At 44.5% G+C, this 16,274-nt stretch overlaps 1 protein-coding gene across 2 annotated transcripts in view; it reads right to left on the bottom strand.

The window, feature by feature from the left end:
- KCNMB4 (potassium calcium-activated channel subfamily M regulatory beta subunit 4) overlaps positions 1–15,386 on the bottom strand; it is a 93,957-nt gene extending 78,571 nt beyond the window's left edge. The window contains exon 1 of one of the 2 annotated variants that reach the window (XM_083182543.1): positions 14,781–15,386. In XM_083182543.1, the coding sequence (XP_083038669.1) occupies positions 14,781–15,116 (336 nt within the window). In that variant the 5' untranslated portion in view covers positions 15,117–15,386. The remainder of the gene's footprint in view (positions 1–14,780) is intronic. The other variant, XM_083182542.1, reaches the window with a different exon arrangement.
- Between the last annotated feature and the right edge of the window lie 888 nt (positions 15,387–16,274).

The following is a 16,274-nucleotide window of genomic DNA, read 5'->3' as shown; positions in this document are numbered from 1 at the left end:
GAATACCCGTACCCACCATGATTTGTATAATGCCTTCCCAAAAATCGGTTACATACTGACATTGCCATAGCAGGTGGAAAAAGGTGCCTGTACTGTCACCACATTTCGGGCACGATGCTGATGTTCGGCCCCCGAATTTAACCAGACGCGTTGTGGTAACATATGACCTGTGCAATATATATAATTGCACTTGCTGGGTGCGAATAGCACTGGTAGAGTGAGAAATAGAAGAAATGGCGTGTCGCCAGTCCTCTCCATCAATTGTCCCCAGGTCTTGTGACCACTTATCCCTCAGTCTCTCCATTTCCTCTGTACCCTTGTCTAGGATAAGCCTTTTATAGATTTTGCTTGTCAGTTTCTTCTTACCCCCCACCCTTATCGTCCTTTTAATTGGGGACTCACTTAATACTGGGAAGGAATTTGAGAATTGTGCCTCGAGTGCTGCCTTTAGCTGCAAATATCGAAAAAAGTATGTCCTAGGGAGGTTAAATTCTTCTCTCAAATCATTAAAGGATTTTATATAACCCCCAGAATATACTTGACCGATAGATATAATAGAGCGACTATACCACACTTCTCGTATCTGAATTGTGGTTAATTCTTTGAAAGTTATAGGGTCGTCTAAGGGATGTACAGGGTCGAGCCCAGAATTATTAAGCTGAAGACCCGCCTCTTGCCAAATTTTAATGGCTTGACGTACCAATGGAGGGTCATTTAGATAAATCTTGGGCTGTAGAATCCTATATTTAGGTAACGTCTGAGGGGTGGCAATAGCCACCATAGCAAGTGCTATGTCCGTATCCTCCGAGTCCACCACCCAGGGGCGCAGCTGCGACAACTGCGCCGCTAGGTAGTAAGCCCGAAAGTCGGGAAGCCCCAGACCGCCCCTCTCCCTGTCCAGCATTAATTTATTTAAATTTATTTTTGGACGGGCGTTGTGCCAGATAAATGAGGAGATTTTGCTGTTCAGCTTCCGAAACAGCTTTTTGGGCAGGAAAAGTGGGGATTGATGGAGAATATAAAGCAATTGTGGTAACACTACCATCTTAATTAAATTGACTCGTCCCGTCATAATCAAGGGGAGTCTACCCCAAGATTTAAACTTTTTGTCGAGTTTGTCGAGTATAGGATGAATATTCTGTTGAATAAAGTCTTCCGAATTACGCGTAATCATAATACCCAGATATTTAAATTTTTTTGACCATACCAAAGGAGCGGGAGGGGGGAGTTGAGAGGTTGGGTCCGTGCCTAAATACATAGCATGTGACTTACTCCAGTTAACTTTGAAACTTGAGTATTTCCCAAAATTGGCCATCGTCTCTAAAACAAAGGGAAGTGAAACCCTATAATCGTATAGATAAATTAGTAGGTCGTCGGCATATAGCGAGACTACGTCGCATTAATTGGCGGCCTGTAATCCTCTTATATTAATATGGTTCCTAAGTAGGCACGCTAAGGGTTCAACTGCTATAGAGAATAAGAGGGGGGAAAGGGGACACCCCTGCCTTGTGCCTCTAGAAAGCTTAAAGGCAGAGGAGGTCCAACCGTTTAAGGAGACCCTTGCCATTAGATTATCATACAGCATTTGTACCCACCTGATATAGTTCGCTCCGAATCCAAAAGCTTTCAGGGTTGACCAAAGATAGGGCCACTCTACCACGTCAAACGCTTTGGTGGCGTCTAGTGACATCACCACAGGTTGACTATTGGTTTCCGGAGGTAGCTGCAAGTGAGTAAAAAGGCGACGGATGTTGGCAGAGGTGGACTTACCAGGCATAAATCCGGACTGATTACAGTGGATAATCTTAAGAATGTATTTTTTGAGCCTGTTTGCTAAAATCTTAGCGAGGATTTTGGCCTCATTGGTTAGAAGAGATATTGGGCGATATGAATCGATTTCGCTTACGGTTTTACCCTGCTTAGGAATGATAATAATCTTTGCTTCGACCATCGATCTAGGGAGGTGTCCTTCCTCAAAGCTCCGGTTTAGCGTTTCGAGGAGCCATGGGCCTAGCTCAGCAATATGTTTCTTAAATACCTCCGCTGGTATCCCATCTAGTCCGGGGGATTTATTGCCTGGTAATTCCCTAATTGCCTGGTTCATTTCAGTGATGTTCATTGGGCGATCTAGATCCTGACTATCGCTGCAAGAGAGGCGGGGGAGATCAATATCCTCAATAAAGGTGTGCATCTCTTCGAGGGTACACTTTATCTCTGAAGTATAGAGTTTTTTAAAATGATTACAGAATAAGTCACCTATTTGTGGGGTGTCATAGATGAGGTGGCCATCTTGATCCTGAATTGGGCCAATACAGGGTGAGGAGGTCTCAGCCTTTGCTAAGTAGGCAAGATGCCGACCGATTTTATCCCCAGTTTGATAGGATTTACACGAGCGATGGTACATCATTCTCATGTTATCGTCCTGTATTGCCGACAACCATGTCTTTTTGGCCACTTGCCATTTGTCATATGTTATTGCAGATTTGTGAGATAAGTACTCAAGTTCTAAGTCTAAGCATTTATCTTCCATTTTCTGTATACGTATTTTGTTGGCTTTTTTAATTTCTGAGATGCGTTTTCTATATATTCCTCGCATGTATGCTTTAAATGCGTCCCACTCGCTCGATGCAGTAGCAGACCCTCGATTAGTTACCCAGTATTCCTCCCAGCTTGCCTTGATATCCTCCTCCTGGCCTAACGAATGTAGCCAGGTTGGGTTCAATTTCCAAAATCCCTGGCCTCTCTCCGCCGCATCAGAAAACTCCAGGAGAATAGGTGAATGATCGGATATACCGCGAGGTTTATACTCAATATTTCGAACAAGAGACACAAAAGCTCTTGTTGCCAATATTAGATCAATCCTGGAGAAAGTCTGATGCGACGGGGAGTAGCAGGAAAACTGCAGTTTGTTGGGATTTCGCTCACGCCATAAATCAACCCATCCCACATCCATCAGAAAATTGGAAAAAGCAGATTGCCCAGAAGTTGTGACTGTAGGGTTATTTTTCAACCTATCCATTGAGGGGTTAAGTATGTTATTAAAGTCACCCACGCATAAAACTTGGGCGGAGGGATTTTCACTAATGAAGGCAACAGCCTTAATCAGTACCTCATATGAAAATGGTGGAGGGATGTAAACTGCTAAAATTAGAAATACCATATTGTTAATAATACAGTCTAGAAAGACAAATCTACCTCCTGGATCTATTACTACTCTGTTCTTGACAAAGGTCAGTGTCTTTTTAATAAGGATTGATACCCCCCGGGATGAGGTGGAGAAGGAAGAATGAAAAGCCCCCCCCACCCATCTCTGCTTAAGCGCCAACAATTTCTCACCCACCAAATGCGTCTCCATTAAACATACAATATCCGCCCCATAGGTTCTTATCTGATTCATTACCAAGGAGCGCTTGATCTTATGATTTAAACCTCTGATATTCCAGGTTAACAACTTAACCATTCTGTGTTTTTAGTACAATATATCTCCGTATTATGCCACTTTGTATTAGTACGCTTATTAAATCGCCGGCACTAACATCATGGGATCTGGACCGATATTGTCCAAAGAGAGGAATCATAAGCAAACATTGAATATAGCAGTGGACGGTACCAGCTACCTTGTCATACAGTGGACCAGCTGGTCCCAACATACAAACCCCCAGGCAGTGTTCAACCTCCCCCCACCCTGTATACCCGTACCCCATAGGCATACCTAAACCCCCCCTACCCCTTCCACAAAAAAAAAAAAAAAAAAAAGGGGAGAAAGAAAAACACAATTAACGACGAGTCCAGACAACAAGGGGGCTAGTAATACAGCCACCAAGGTGCAGGGAACTCCCGGGCAAGGTGGAGTAATCCTGAATATACAATAAGTTTATGGTCTAATCAGCTGCCAGTTGCCGTCCCCCTGGAAAACGGGTGTCAAGCCATTTTGCAGCTTCCGTAGGTGTGCTAAGAAGAGAGTCTCATTATCTGCTACTTAATTTGGAGGGAAAGAGCATAGAATACTTGAGGCCACGGTCTCTAAGTTTTTTCTTAATGTCAACATATTTTGCTCTGTCCTTTTGGACATCGAGGGCGAAGTCTGGAAACACAGATACACGAGTACCATTCCACATCAGGGGCCCGTCCGTACGTGCTAACCGGAGTATGGCATCTCGATCTTGATAATTCAAGATTTTTGCGATCAGGGTACGAGGGGGGGCACCTGGAGGTGGGGCTTTAGAAGGTATCCTGTGGGCTCGCTCTACAGCGAATTGCTTTGAGAACGAAGTCTTGCCAAATTTATCTGTCAGCCACTTTAATATAAATTTGGTTGCATCTGGGCCCTCCTGTTGCTCTGGGAGTCCAACAAATCGAAGGTTATTTCTTCTTAGACGACCTTCGGCGTCTAACATTTTAACTTTAATTTCAGTTATTTGTTGTGACAAATTACGGAATTTTTGGTCCCATTGCTGGCTCACATCCTCTAGCGCAGAAATCCGCACTTCAGTGTCTGCAATTCTCTGCACTGTCTGTTGTAATTCAGCTTTGACTGCAAGGATTTCTGTTTGAACAGAATTTATCTGTTCCGAGAGGCGCTGTTCGCTATTGCTTATGGCCTGTAACACTTGCTGAAGCGTAATTTCTGGGTTTGTGGGTGGGCTTGTGCTCTTAACGGGGGTGGATGTTGGCGTATTTATAGGAGTTTGGGACACATTCCCTCCTTGCGTACGCGCATACTTCTCCAGCCGGACAGCGGCCGTGGCACTCCCAGATTTCGGCATGCTTATAGTTCTTGTCGCTAACCTTAGTAATAACGGTAACACAAATAAAGTCTCTCAACCCTGCGCTTGTTGCGGCTCCTTTTAAACAAACAGGTTGTTTTACGTAGAGTGGATCTTTATTTATTTGCCCAGCAATGGATGTGTCTCTACCTCTGTATTACAGCTGAGCGGTGCAGGTTATATAGCAAACTTGGACAGGAGAGTTAGTCACAACCTGGGGGTAGACCGTTATTTCTGTATGCCAATGGGCTGGTTAGATAGGGAAGCTTAGAGAGTGCTATTTAGCTCCTCATTACCAACACCCTGGGATGACAAACTACCAGCCATATAGAGAGAGCATGTAGGCAGGTAGGCAGGGCACGGATTAGTCCACAGATGCAGGCAAGTTTCTCAATACACATGCAATGTAGTGACCTTCAGAGCTGCTCCCAGTTCGTACACTAATTAACAGCAGAATTATGGCAGCATGGTCTTAGCAAACATAGTAAAAAAAAAAAAAAAAAAAAAGAAAAAGGAAAAAACAATACTGCACCAGTTCTTGCTGCTTTGAGGTGCTTCAGCAGTTACTCCGTGTGGCCAAATTGATGTTGCAGACTGCTGGAAGCTTTACTTGGCAACTGGTCTGCCCCAGATGCTCAAACTATGTGAGTTGTGGTGCTGAGACCCTTTAAACAGGGTATGGTGCTCCCCGCCGTCTCCCAGGGTCCAGCGTCCTAGACAAGCGCGTGCCCCTCCAACACTCACAAAGCTCGGCGTCCTGTCCCCGACGGCACAGAACGCTGCCCGCCTCCCTTCTGGAGCTCAGTATGACTCAGGCTCTCTCGCTTGGCAGCCGCCAAACGCTTCCGGCTCTCCTTCCGGGACGCGGTGAGCTCAATTCCGGCAGACACACGTCACTATCAGGTAGCGCCGCACATAGGCTCCGTATATGGCAACCGGCTCGTGACTGCAGGGGTTGCCGAGATCACGCTGTTACGGGCGGCTGTCGACCATCAGGACTCGCATACCCTCCACCTGCCCGGGAGCTCACACGCCTGCCTCCTCACTCCTGCAGCGCCGTGGCCACGCCCCCCAACATTACAGTCCCAGTTTTAAGGATATCCATGCCTAAGGTGACATTGGGGTACATTGATTACGTATTTAACTAAACACTTGACCCTCATTCGGAGCTAGACACAAACATACTGTAGGTTGCATTTTTTTCTCCCAAAACTACTGTGTTTAAAATGCACATGAGTGTCAATATGCTAAACACGTATTAGGCACACCAAATCCTGAAAATGTTGTAGAACTATGGCGGCTGTATACTGTGCTTCTGGGCATTTTCATATACCTGGCAGTCCTGCTCCTGTTATTTGCAGGGGAAAGGAGAAGCATTAGCTACATATGCAGAGGAGATTGCATCTGGCTAAAGTCACATCCAATTCCCCAGGGAGCAGCCTGGCAGATTTCCAGGAGGCTCACAAGCGATTTGGCACTTGATGTGCCATTTTTTACATGTGGTAAATCGCATGTGATATATCAGATGTAAAGACTGCAGTGGAGCTGCAGCAGCGGCAGGGGGCAGAAGAATTGAAAAAAAAAAAAACATTCAAAAGAATGGCCGGCCGCTGATTGGCTGAGATAGCTCTTTCAGCTTATCAGCGGCCGCCCATTCTTTTGAAAAAAAATTTTATGCCCACAGGTCAGACCTGCAGATTGGTGCTGACACACACCTATTGGTGGGATGGGACACGATAAAAAGCACCCGTGATGTGCTGCTGATGTGTCCGATTCCGATTTATCTTATGTTCTGCAGGACTGACCTCAGACTCTGGTCCGATGTGCATGGAACCACGCATTGGATCAGATGTCATACACATGCAATTTGGGACGATTTTACCCGATTTTATTACACCTTTCACACCAGCCTAAATTCCCAGGTCGGACCGACTGGTGTGTAAGGTTCCCGGGCCAAAATCGCAGGAAAATTTGCATAGCAGGATTGTTCCCAAGTTCAACCCGGGGTCCTGGCTGGTGTGAAAGGGGTAGGGGTGCTCACCCGGGTTGCCAGTCCTCGGTGCGTGCTGCACAGGCCAGGGATCCACACAGGCGGTGGGCACAGATGACAGGACAGGTGGCCTATGTAGATGATGCATCTCTTCGGCGCCCTCACTGCAGCCGATGAGCTGTGTCATCTGCACCCGCCGTTTGACTGGTCATCCGTGCCCGCCGCCGGTGTGGATTCCCGGCCTGCACCAAGGACCAGTAACTCGGGGTGAGTACTCTCCGCCACCAACCCACCTCCTGCCTGCCTCCATTGTCATTCCGTGGCCTGGCCGTCTCCTTCACACACCAGAAAATTAGCATGGGAGCCTTAACTCTGCATAAGTGACAAAATGCAGATGTAAATTTGATTTCCACTAAATATTTTGCCATGTAAATAAGGTCTACACAAGGGGTGGCTAAACCTGTCCTCAAGATCTACCAACAGTTCATGTTTTTAAGGCAACCTGTGGATCTATAGTAGGAATGAATGCAGAATGTTTGAAAATGTGACCGTTAGTAATGACATCAGCTGTGCAATAGATGGGTGATTTGAGAAAACATGGACCATTGGTAGATCTCGAGGATCGGTTTGGCCACCCTTGCTCTACAACATTTCTGTGTAAGGAATTTCTTCTGTGTTAATAACTTTCTTATTGAAAGGAAACAAATGTCAAACATGTGACTCAAAACAAACACCAAATAGTTCTACATATCAAGATATTTATTATCTTTCAATTAATCGACACGTGGAGACTACTCCACCCTAAAGACAGAGATTTTACATTCTACTCCTACCCCCATAACTCCTATACAAGAATAGACTACCTCTGCCTGGGGCACAAATCATTAGACCTAATCGCAGATGCTTCAATTGGCCAAATTGTGGGTTCGGACCATGCGCCCATTACACTCACCCTGAATCTCTTGCACCCTCCGGCACACCACTGGAACTGGCGTTTTAATGAGCAATTTCTCAGAAATGATGACACCAGAAACCAGATATCAGTAGCCATAGATGATTACATAGCCACCAACGTATCAGAGGAGGTATCCCCTGTCACTATATGGGAGGCACACAAATGTGTGCTTCGAGGCAAATGCATCCAAATAGGCACTTATCTAAAAAAGAAAAAAGCAGAGTGTAGAGAGGCACTCCTCACTAAAATAAAAGAACTTGAGACAAGACATAAATCCTCCCTAACCTCTGATGTTCTCCTGGAGCTTCAAGAAGCAAGGGTGTCTCTAAACAGTCTCTTAAGTGAGAACACACGCAGGGCCTTCCGCAGATGCAGACACAAATTCCATAGGTGGGGAAACAAACCTGGGAAACAACTGGCGAGGGCACTGAGAGCCCAAAGATCACTAACATACATTAAAGAAATGAAGGATTCCTCGGGTAGAATGTGCGCTACGAACACCCAGATAGCTGACATCTTCCATGAATACTACACCACTCTATATAACCTCACCTCGGAGACTAACACTAGAGACCCAAGGAAACACAAAAGAGAAATTAGAGAATATCTGAAAGAAATCCAGTTCCCCACGCTCCCTTCGGACTTAACTTCTGCCCTAAATGACCCGTTTACAGAAGCTGAATTAACACTGGCCTTAAAGTCCACCCCATCAGGCAAGAGCCCTGGACCTGATGGGTTTACAATTACATATTATAAAGCTTTCCAAGAAAAACTGATGCCCCTTCTCCTACGTGCCTGCAATGCAATCTCTCAGGAATCACCCCTTTCTAATCAATCCCTGAACGCACACATCACAGTCATTCCAAAAGATAATAAAGACCCAGCACTCCCTTCCAGCTATCGCCCCATTTCCCTCCTTAATGTAGACGTCAAGCTGTTCGCGAAACTACTAGCGAACCGCTTGGCCTCTTTAATACCATTAATGGTACACCAAGATCAAGTGGGGTTTGTGCGCGGGAGAGAGGCCAGAGACAACTCCATCCGAGTATTTGACTTGATTGCTCATGCACAGTCCTCAAACATCCCCACCATGCTTCTTTCCACAGATGCCGAAAAGGCTTTCGACAGAGTGGACTGGAAGTTTATGGAGATGATCCTCTGCCACATAGGAATTGGGGGGCGCTTCCTACACAAAATCTTAGCCCTCTACAAATCCCCAATGGCCCAAATAAGAATCAATGGACTCCTCTCCAAACAAGTTAGCATCTCAAATGGGACGAGACAGGGATGTCCGCTGTCCCCACTGATATATGTTATTTGCATGGAGGCACTGGCCAGAGCGATCAGACAAAACCCAAATATAAGTGGGCTGACGGTGGGGAAAACCAACCACAGATTAGCTCTGTTTGCTGATGACCTCCTGGCAATCATAACAAACCCAGTAATCACTCTCCCGAATCTTATGGCGGAGTTCTCCCGTTATGGGAAACTATCCAATTTTAAAATTAATTACACGAAATCCTCTGCCCTGAATATCTCGCTACCAAATGACACCAAGGAAGCACTGAGCTCCCAATTCCCCTTTCCCTGGAACCCCACCCACATCAAATACCTGGGCATTTCCATTCCGGCCTCACTTAAATCTACAACATCCCTCAATTATACCCCACTACTAAGGTCCATCCGAAATGAAATGTCACAATGGGCGACTCAGAGGTTCTCGTGGCTAGGGAGAATGAACATTATAAAAATGAACGTCCTCCCCAGGTTCCTCTACCTCTTCCAGACGATCCCACTAAAATTATCCGCTCAATATATAGGAGAAGCTCAAAAAGCAATAAGCCGATTTATATGGGGAGGCAAAAGACCCAGATTCAAACACAGTTACCTATTCCACAGAAAGGCCAAAGGGGGCCAACAGCTCCCTATGCTACTGGCATACTACCAGGCCTCAGTATTATATAGAGTAGTGGATTGGTCAAGAGCAGATACTTGCTTAAAACAATGGGTAGATCTTGAGACACATTCCTCAGCCCTTTGTCTGAAAGTGGCCCCGTGGATACACACAATACCCCGCACAAAACACCCCACAGTCGAGCCCACTTTGACCTTATGGAAAAATATCCGATATAGACTTGGCCTCTCCTCACCTGACTCCCTACTTCTCCCCCTTATCAGCAACCCGGAATTTCCACCGGGAGCGTCGGGGAGAGTGGCAACTAACTGGCAGCAAAAGGGCCTAACCAGAATAGTAAATCTATTGTCTGGGGGAGTTGTCAAGTCTTTCTCGGACCTAAAATCAGAGAGAGAACTACTTCAAACAGACTCCTGGTTCTATTTCCAAGTACGACACTACATACACTCAAAAAGATCCGCCCCTGCCCTCAAAAAAGATCTGACCCCATTTGAAGTGCTGTGCTCCCACACCTCGGACCCCACTCATGTGATCTCTACGATCTACAAAATTCTCCTCCACAATCACTTCCCTGACATCCCATCCTTTTGCAAAGCATGGGACCAGGACCTGTTGCCTAAAGGTATCACAATAAACTGGGAAAAACAGTGTGACGTCATGGCACGGTGCTCCACGAGTCTGGAGGTGGTGAAGACACAGTACAAACTACTAACTAGATGGTACAGATGTCCACCCCTAATTCACAAATTTTATCCGTCGGTCTCACCCATGTGCTGGCGCTGCAGCTCCCACAGGGGAACCCTGATCCATATATGGTGGGACTGCCCTAAAATTATCCCCTTCTGGGACACTATAATCCAGCTATCATCAACCATCCTGGGATTCCAAACCCCAGACAAACCCGACTTTTGGCTCCTCTCCCACACCGATATCCCCATGGCAAAGTACAAACGGTCACTAATTAAACATTTAAACAATGCAGCCAGAGCGGTGATCCCTGTCCACTGGAGGTCGGAAGACCCACCTACGACTTGGGAATGGTTCCAAAGAATCGACTTCTACTGTGCCATGGAGGACATTTATCACTCTGCTCTAGATAGACAATCAGATTACACCGCCACATGGTTGCCATGGCTAGAGGCTAAGGTTAAATTAAGATAGCAGAAAGTAAAAGGAAAGGAAAAAAAAAAAGAGAAAAAGTCGGAGTGTTAATAATGGAACCGTTTATTGCATAACTTGTTCTCTTATGTACATTACATTTTATAGACAAATACAATGATGTGATGACTTTTGCTACAATGCTGCTACAACTATGCTATCCGTGTAATAAATTCACAGCTGTATGTAATGTTATTCATTTGAAAAACCCAAAATAAAGAATATATAAAAAAAAAGATATTTATTATCTACAGCAGGCATTCCCAACCACGGTCCTCAAGGCACACCAACAGTGCAGGTTTTGTAGATATCCAGGCTAAAGCACAGGTGACTTAATTAGTATCTGAAGGATTCTGATTAAACCATCTGTGCTGAAGCCTGGATATCACTAAAACCTGCACTGTTGGTGTGCCGTTGAGGACCGTGGTTGGGAATGCCTGATCTGTAATAAATTTTCTGTGTAATAAATCATTTGTAACATTTTGGGGTGTATATATAATAGGGTCCATATTTGCTGTAAGTGCTAGAGGTTGGCCAAGAATGTCCATATATTTAAAGCAGCAATCATAACCTAACCAGACAAACTCAGTCCCTATTACATTTACCCCGTTATGTTAATCAGAGGTTCCCTAAGGCGGGTTCTGGTGATGGGGTTTTCGTTGCCCAGAACCCTCCATATCATGTCATACATAATAAGCTCTAGGCACTGCAGGAAGCTGTAAAGAGAGGAAAAACACTAGTTCAGGAAGCAGCATAACAGCCCAAATGCTTGCTGAGTTTCTTGTCTATTTCATCGGGAGGTGGCCTGCACACAGCTCATGGAGGAAAGAACTGTAGCTGTCTTATCCAAGAGGGTGAGTGATCACGGTCAGTCTGTCTGACCTGTAAGCATGTCACCTCGCACTGTCAGTGTAAATATCCTTTAGTCCTGCTGGTGTTATTATATTTCCTGTATATGCGTCTGTCTCTCTGACTTGTGAGTCTGCTATCATTGTCAATGAGACCCACTGTGCTGCTTGTGTTTGTCCTGCCAGGGAGTCTGGATCTTAGTACTGTCTATGGTGGGTATTCAATATGGGTCGATATTTGTGACATATTTGTTTCTCCACTTTTTGACAAGAACAGTTCAAATTTACATTCGACCTGTTTCATCATTTTCCAACGGTCATATACTGTATGACCATCGGAAATGTTCCAACGGTCGGAAAGCCCATGGATTGCTGAAAACGACCTATGATATTCAAAAAAGGCTGCAGTTTTAACAATTTATGGCAATTTTCGACAATGCAAATTAATCTTTTAAAAAAGTGAAATCTGCTGGAAACAACTGCATTGAAGTGTTGGCCGATGTTTCCAACTGTCAAAAATATTGGCAAACTTTGAATCCCCCCCTTTGTGGAGGAATAGCAGTCCATCACCAAGCATGGGTATATGTAATATTTAATATTTTTACATTTACAGTATTCAACTAAATGACGAAATACAGTATGTAACCATGGCAACACAAAACAGCATTTTATCAGTTCAGTCAGAGACATTGGCCACATGGTAGATGCAGCAAGAACTACACTCTATGGTAAATGTACATACTATACCTTGCTGCATATTTACTGCAGTCCTGAACGTGTAATATCCAATGTGTGGTGGAAGCAGGAAATGTTATTTTAGTTTAAAATGTCTTTTTACCCTTTTAAAAATACTACTTATCACAGTAAATTAAAAATGTGTGATTAAACAACACATTAGGAGTATGTAAATACACACAGTATGTAAATGAAACAAATTAGCAACAACAACAAAAGAAGCCTCATTTAGGTGTATTTTCGCAGTTTTCATTTACTTTACTCAAGCATTCAGAAACCCTCCTGAAGAAATCCTACATTTGCCAGTTAGTATTGTATTGTGCTGTAGAATGGCAGATATAATCTCTGGTACAAGAAGTCAACCTTGGTATTTTTAAAGAGAATATGTATACAGTTGGTTCAACATTCAGTAAGTCATTATTGAATACATGTTGTCAGTACCAGTATGCTGACAATGTCGAATACTAGTTAAAGTATTTTAATGGTGTTGCTAATATGACTTTGAAACAGTATGTTGCTGATACAGCATATTTACTGTGAATTGCATTCTATAACGGCTTCTGGGTTGCTTATTTTGTCACAAGAAAATGGCATCAAAGGATCTCGATTTCCTTTTAATGATGCGCTCTCTTTGGCAGTTGAGCAGACATTTCCCTATATTGCACCATTGAGCTTCAAACCATGTCAAAGTCCTGCTCTAGAACTGGGGTAGCAGAAGTTACACCAGACATCTGCATGCTGCAGAGTTCAAAAGAGGCTTATAGTTTCCCTTTGACACATTGCATCCACAATTCTCCTCTCAAAAATGCAGCACAGAATTTAAATATGATACATGTCCACAATATGGACTCTAGCTAATGTTCCCTGTACTGTCATTAGAAAGTGAAGGAGACTGCATTTGTTTTACTATGTGTTGTTAGATAGTCGAAGAACACTTTTGTGTGATAATGCTTCCCTACTTTAATTAAAACTTGTTGGGGCATGACTATCTACTTCGAACATGCTCCTGGCAACTACATCAGGAAAAGGTCATTTAATTCTAAAATACAGTGCTTTCTACTGTACATCCATAAAGACAATATTTCATGTTTCCACTGGGTGTGATTCAAAAGCTGTTTGTCTTACAATTGCACAATGAATAATGTACAATAACGTTTTGCTAAATATACCCACATTTTACAGTATACTGTGACAACTAATAAATGTCAACAGTATTTCATAAACGTTGACCTAGAAAGTCAAAATAGCTACAAAACACTTGTAACATCTCAACCAGAAATAATACATGGAACAGTGTGCATTTTCTGATCAGCCCAGGTGACAGAATTAATAAAGTTTGATGTTCTGTGAATAATAGCCTGGCACTATCTGAGTTCTGTATTTTGTATCTCAGTTGATCATTGGCTATTATTGAATCTTTCTTGCAGCAAAACTATTCTGCTGTGATTTCGAAATTCATTTTAGAGTTTCTTGTACAGAGAGCCTTAGCTACTAGCAAACCTCATCCCCTAGGCAACAGAGCTTATCTCAGAGTGGTAGCAATTGTATTAACTCATTCATCAGTGCTGATTGGCAGAGTAGGCAATAACAAGCCCATTTTGTAAATACCCCATGTACATTGTGGATTAACATCAACAATATGTGACCTTTGATTTCTTATTTACATTTTTTAGTGATCTGGCTACCTCTCAACATAATTTATTTGACATAGCTAAATAAAAGTCTATATTGTATATTATAAGAAAAACTATTGCCTATGTCAACATAGCTGCAGCTTGAACCTAAACTTTTTGTTCAATTTAAAGACAATTAGGCTATTGTAGAGATTAGTGGTAGCTACAAAGAGACACCATATAATCTGCACACACACACACAGGAAGAAACAAATACATTATTCAAATGTTACTTAACCCCCATCATGTTGAGTATCATACCAGGATTGCAAGCTACCCAATCCAGTCAGAGCACTGCAATGCTACATTAACCCTTCTGTAAACTAAGAAGTACATCAGAACACTACAGTGCCACCAGCATTGCAGAAATTGGTATACAGTACAGCAATCATGTGCATTCTGAACAAAATAATGGGAACTTAAAGTGATACATTAGATAAACAGTACCAGAAGTTAGACATCTGCAAACATAAATGGACTTATAACAACCAGAGTGCACAATTACTGCAAGTTTTCTACGTCTATAAATCAGCTTAAAAGTAACAGAAATATATCAGCATTCTGATCAGTGTAATAAAACAATTCTAGCTCAAAGAACTAAATAAGAATAGATAGATAGATAGATAGATAGATAGATAGATAGATAGATAGATAGATAGATAGATAGAATTGGGGTTCTAGGCCAGAGACAGGGGGCAAGTAACCCACAGGGACCCTGAGTGAGCCGCAGCTGAGTATACCTTGGGGTTGCTGATGAGCTGCTGCTCGTCCTCGTGTAGAAGAGCCCTGGAGTTGGACTCGGAGTTGTTCACGTAGATCTGCAGGCAGGGGTACAGTGAGGTGCCTTTACAGTCACTCCCGCAGGTGAACGTGCACTCGAACGTCTCCCCGATCTGCTGCACTGACAGCACCGTGCAGTTGGCCGTCTTGCCCTGGAGATCCTGCAGAGCCGGGTTCAGCCAGCAGAAGCCCAAGATAAAGAGGGAGACCACCCCGGAGATGATCAGAAACAAACCCAGACGGATGCTTTTGTCTTCGGCTTCTGAGTACTCATAAGCCACCCTGAGCTTTGCCATGGCGCCTGGATGTGTGTCCTCAGCATGTGCCGCTTACAGGAGCAGCGCTGCCAGCAGCGGAGGGACAGGGAGCCGGCGGGGACGGGAAGCTGCTGCCGCTGCCAGGCTCATGGCGAGGGAAACAACTCACTACTCTGCTGTCTACTTTCTCATCACTTCTACTTCCAGCAGCACAGGATCACCGGGGAAATCAGGCTGTGCGACTCTCCGCCCGCCCCCAGGAGGTGAGGGGAGTTCCCGAGCATCCTTCTCCCTCCAATGGTGGCAGCCTGGATCTGACAGACACATGTCTCACGTGAGAGCAGAGCGGCAGCCCTGGTGCCCCTGATATAGGCAGTGACAGCACTGCCTACGCTGGCTGGCCCACACACACTCACAGACCAGCGCTGTCCTGGGCTCCGCGCCCCTGTGTGATAGGACCAGCACTGTCCCGGGCTCCTCGCCCATGTGTGATAGGACTAGCACTGCCCGGGCTCTGCGCCCCCATACCTCCCAACATGACCCTCTCCAGGAGGGACACAATGCTCTGTTTCTGGACTTTCTTCTTAATGTATGATTGCCATCACCTGTGGTGAACAGGCTAATTGATAAGAAAGGTGCTTCAACACAGGTGATGACAATCATACATTAAGAAGTAGGTCCAGAAGCAGAGTATTGTGTCCCTCCTGGAGAGGGTCATGTTGGGAGGTATGCGCGCCCCTGTGTGATATGACCAGCAATGTCCAGCTCCGCGCCCCATGACCCACATTCTTTGCACTAGTACTTTCAGACCGGACCAACTGCAATACCAGCCCATGGGCTCCTCTTTGTACTATAGCCACCCACATGGTTTTATTAATAAGTGCACATTGGGAATAACTTTCAGTGTTGTGCACCTGATGTCTGGAAAATCTAACAACATAGCAACACTTTATAACTTCTACTGACCCAAAACTGTATCAGTTCCGGTCTTCCGGAGTATGAAATAGGCTATGCATGCACAAGCCTATGGGCATTAAGAGATGCTTGCAAAGGGGCGTCCCTAGGGTTTAATCATCCAGTACTGTGTATTTATGATATCAATTAGAAAGGTGTCCCTAGTGGTGGAGCTCAGGACAAACATTTCCTTTGGTGCTCACTATCACACCGCCCCCACATGCATATTGTGGGTATGGGTCA

This window comes from Crinia signifera, chromosome 4, assembly GCF_055691185.1.
Source record: "Crinia signifera chromosome 4, ASM5569118v1, whole genome shotgun sequence".
NCBI classification, from domain to species: Eukaryota; Metazoa; Chordata; class Amphibia; order Anura; family Myobatrachidae; genus Crinia; species Crinia signifera.
The sequence above is the reverse complement of the archived record's forward strand: the minus strand, read 5'-3'. Positions and strand labels throughout refer to the sequence as shown.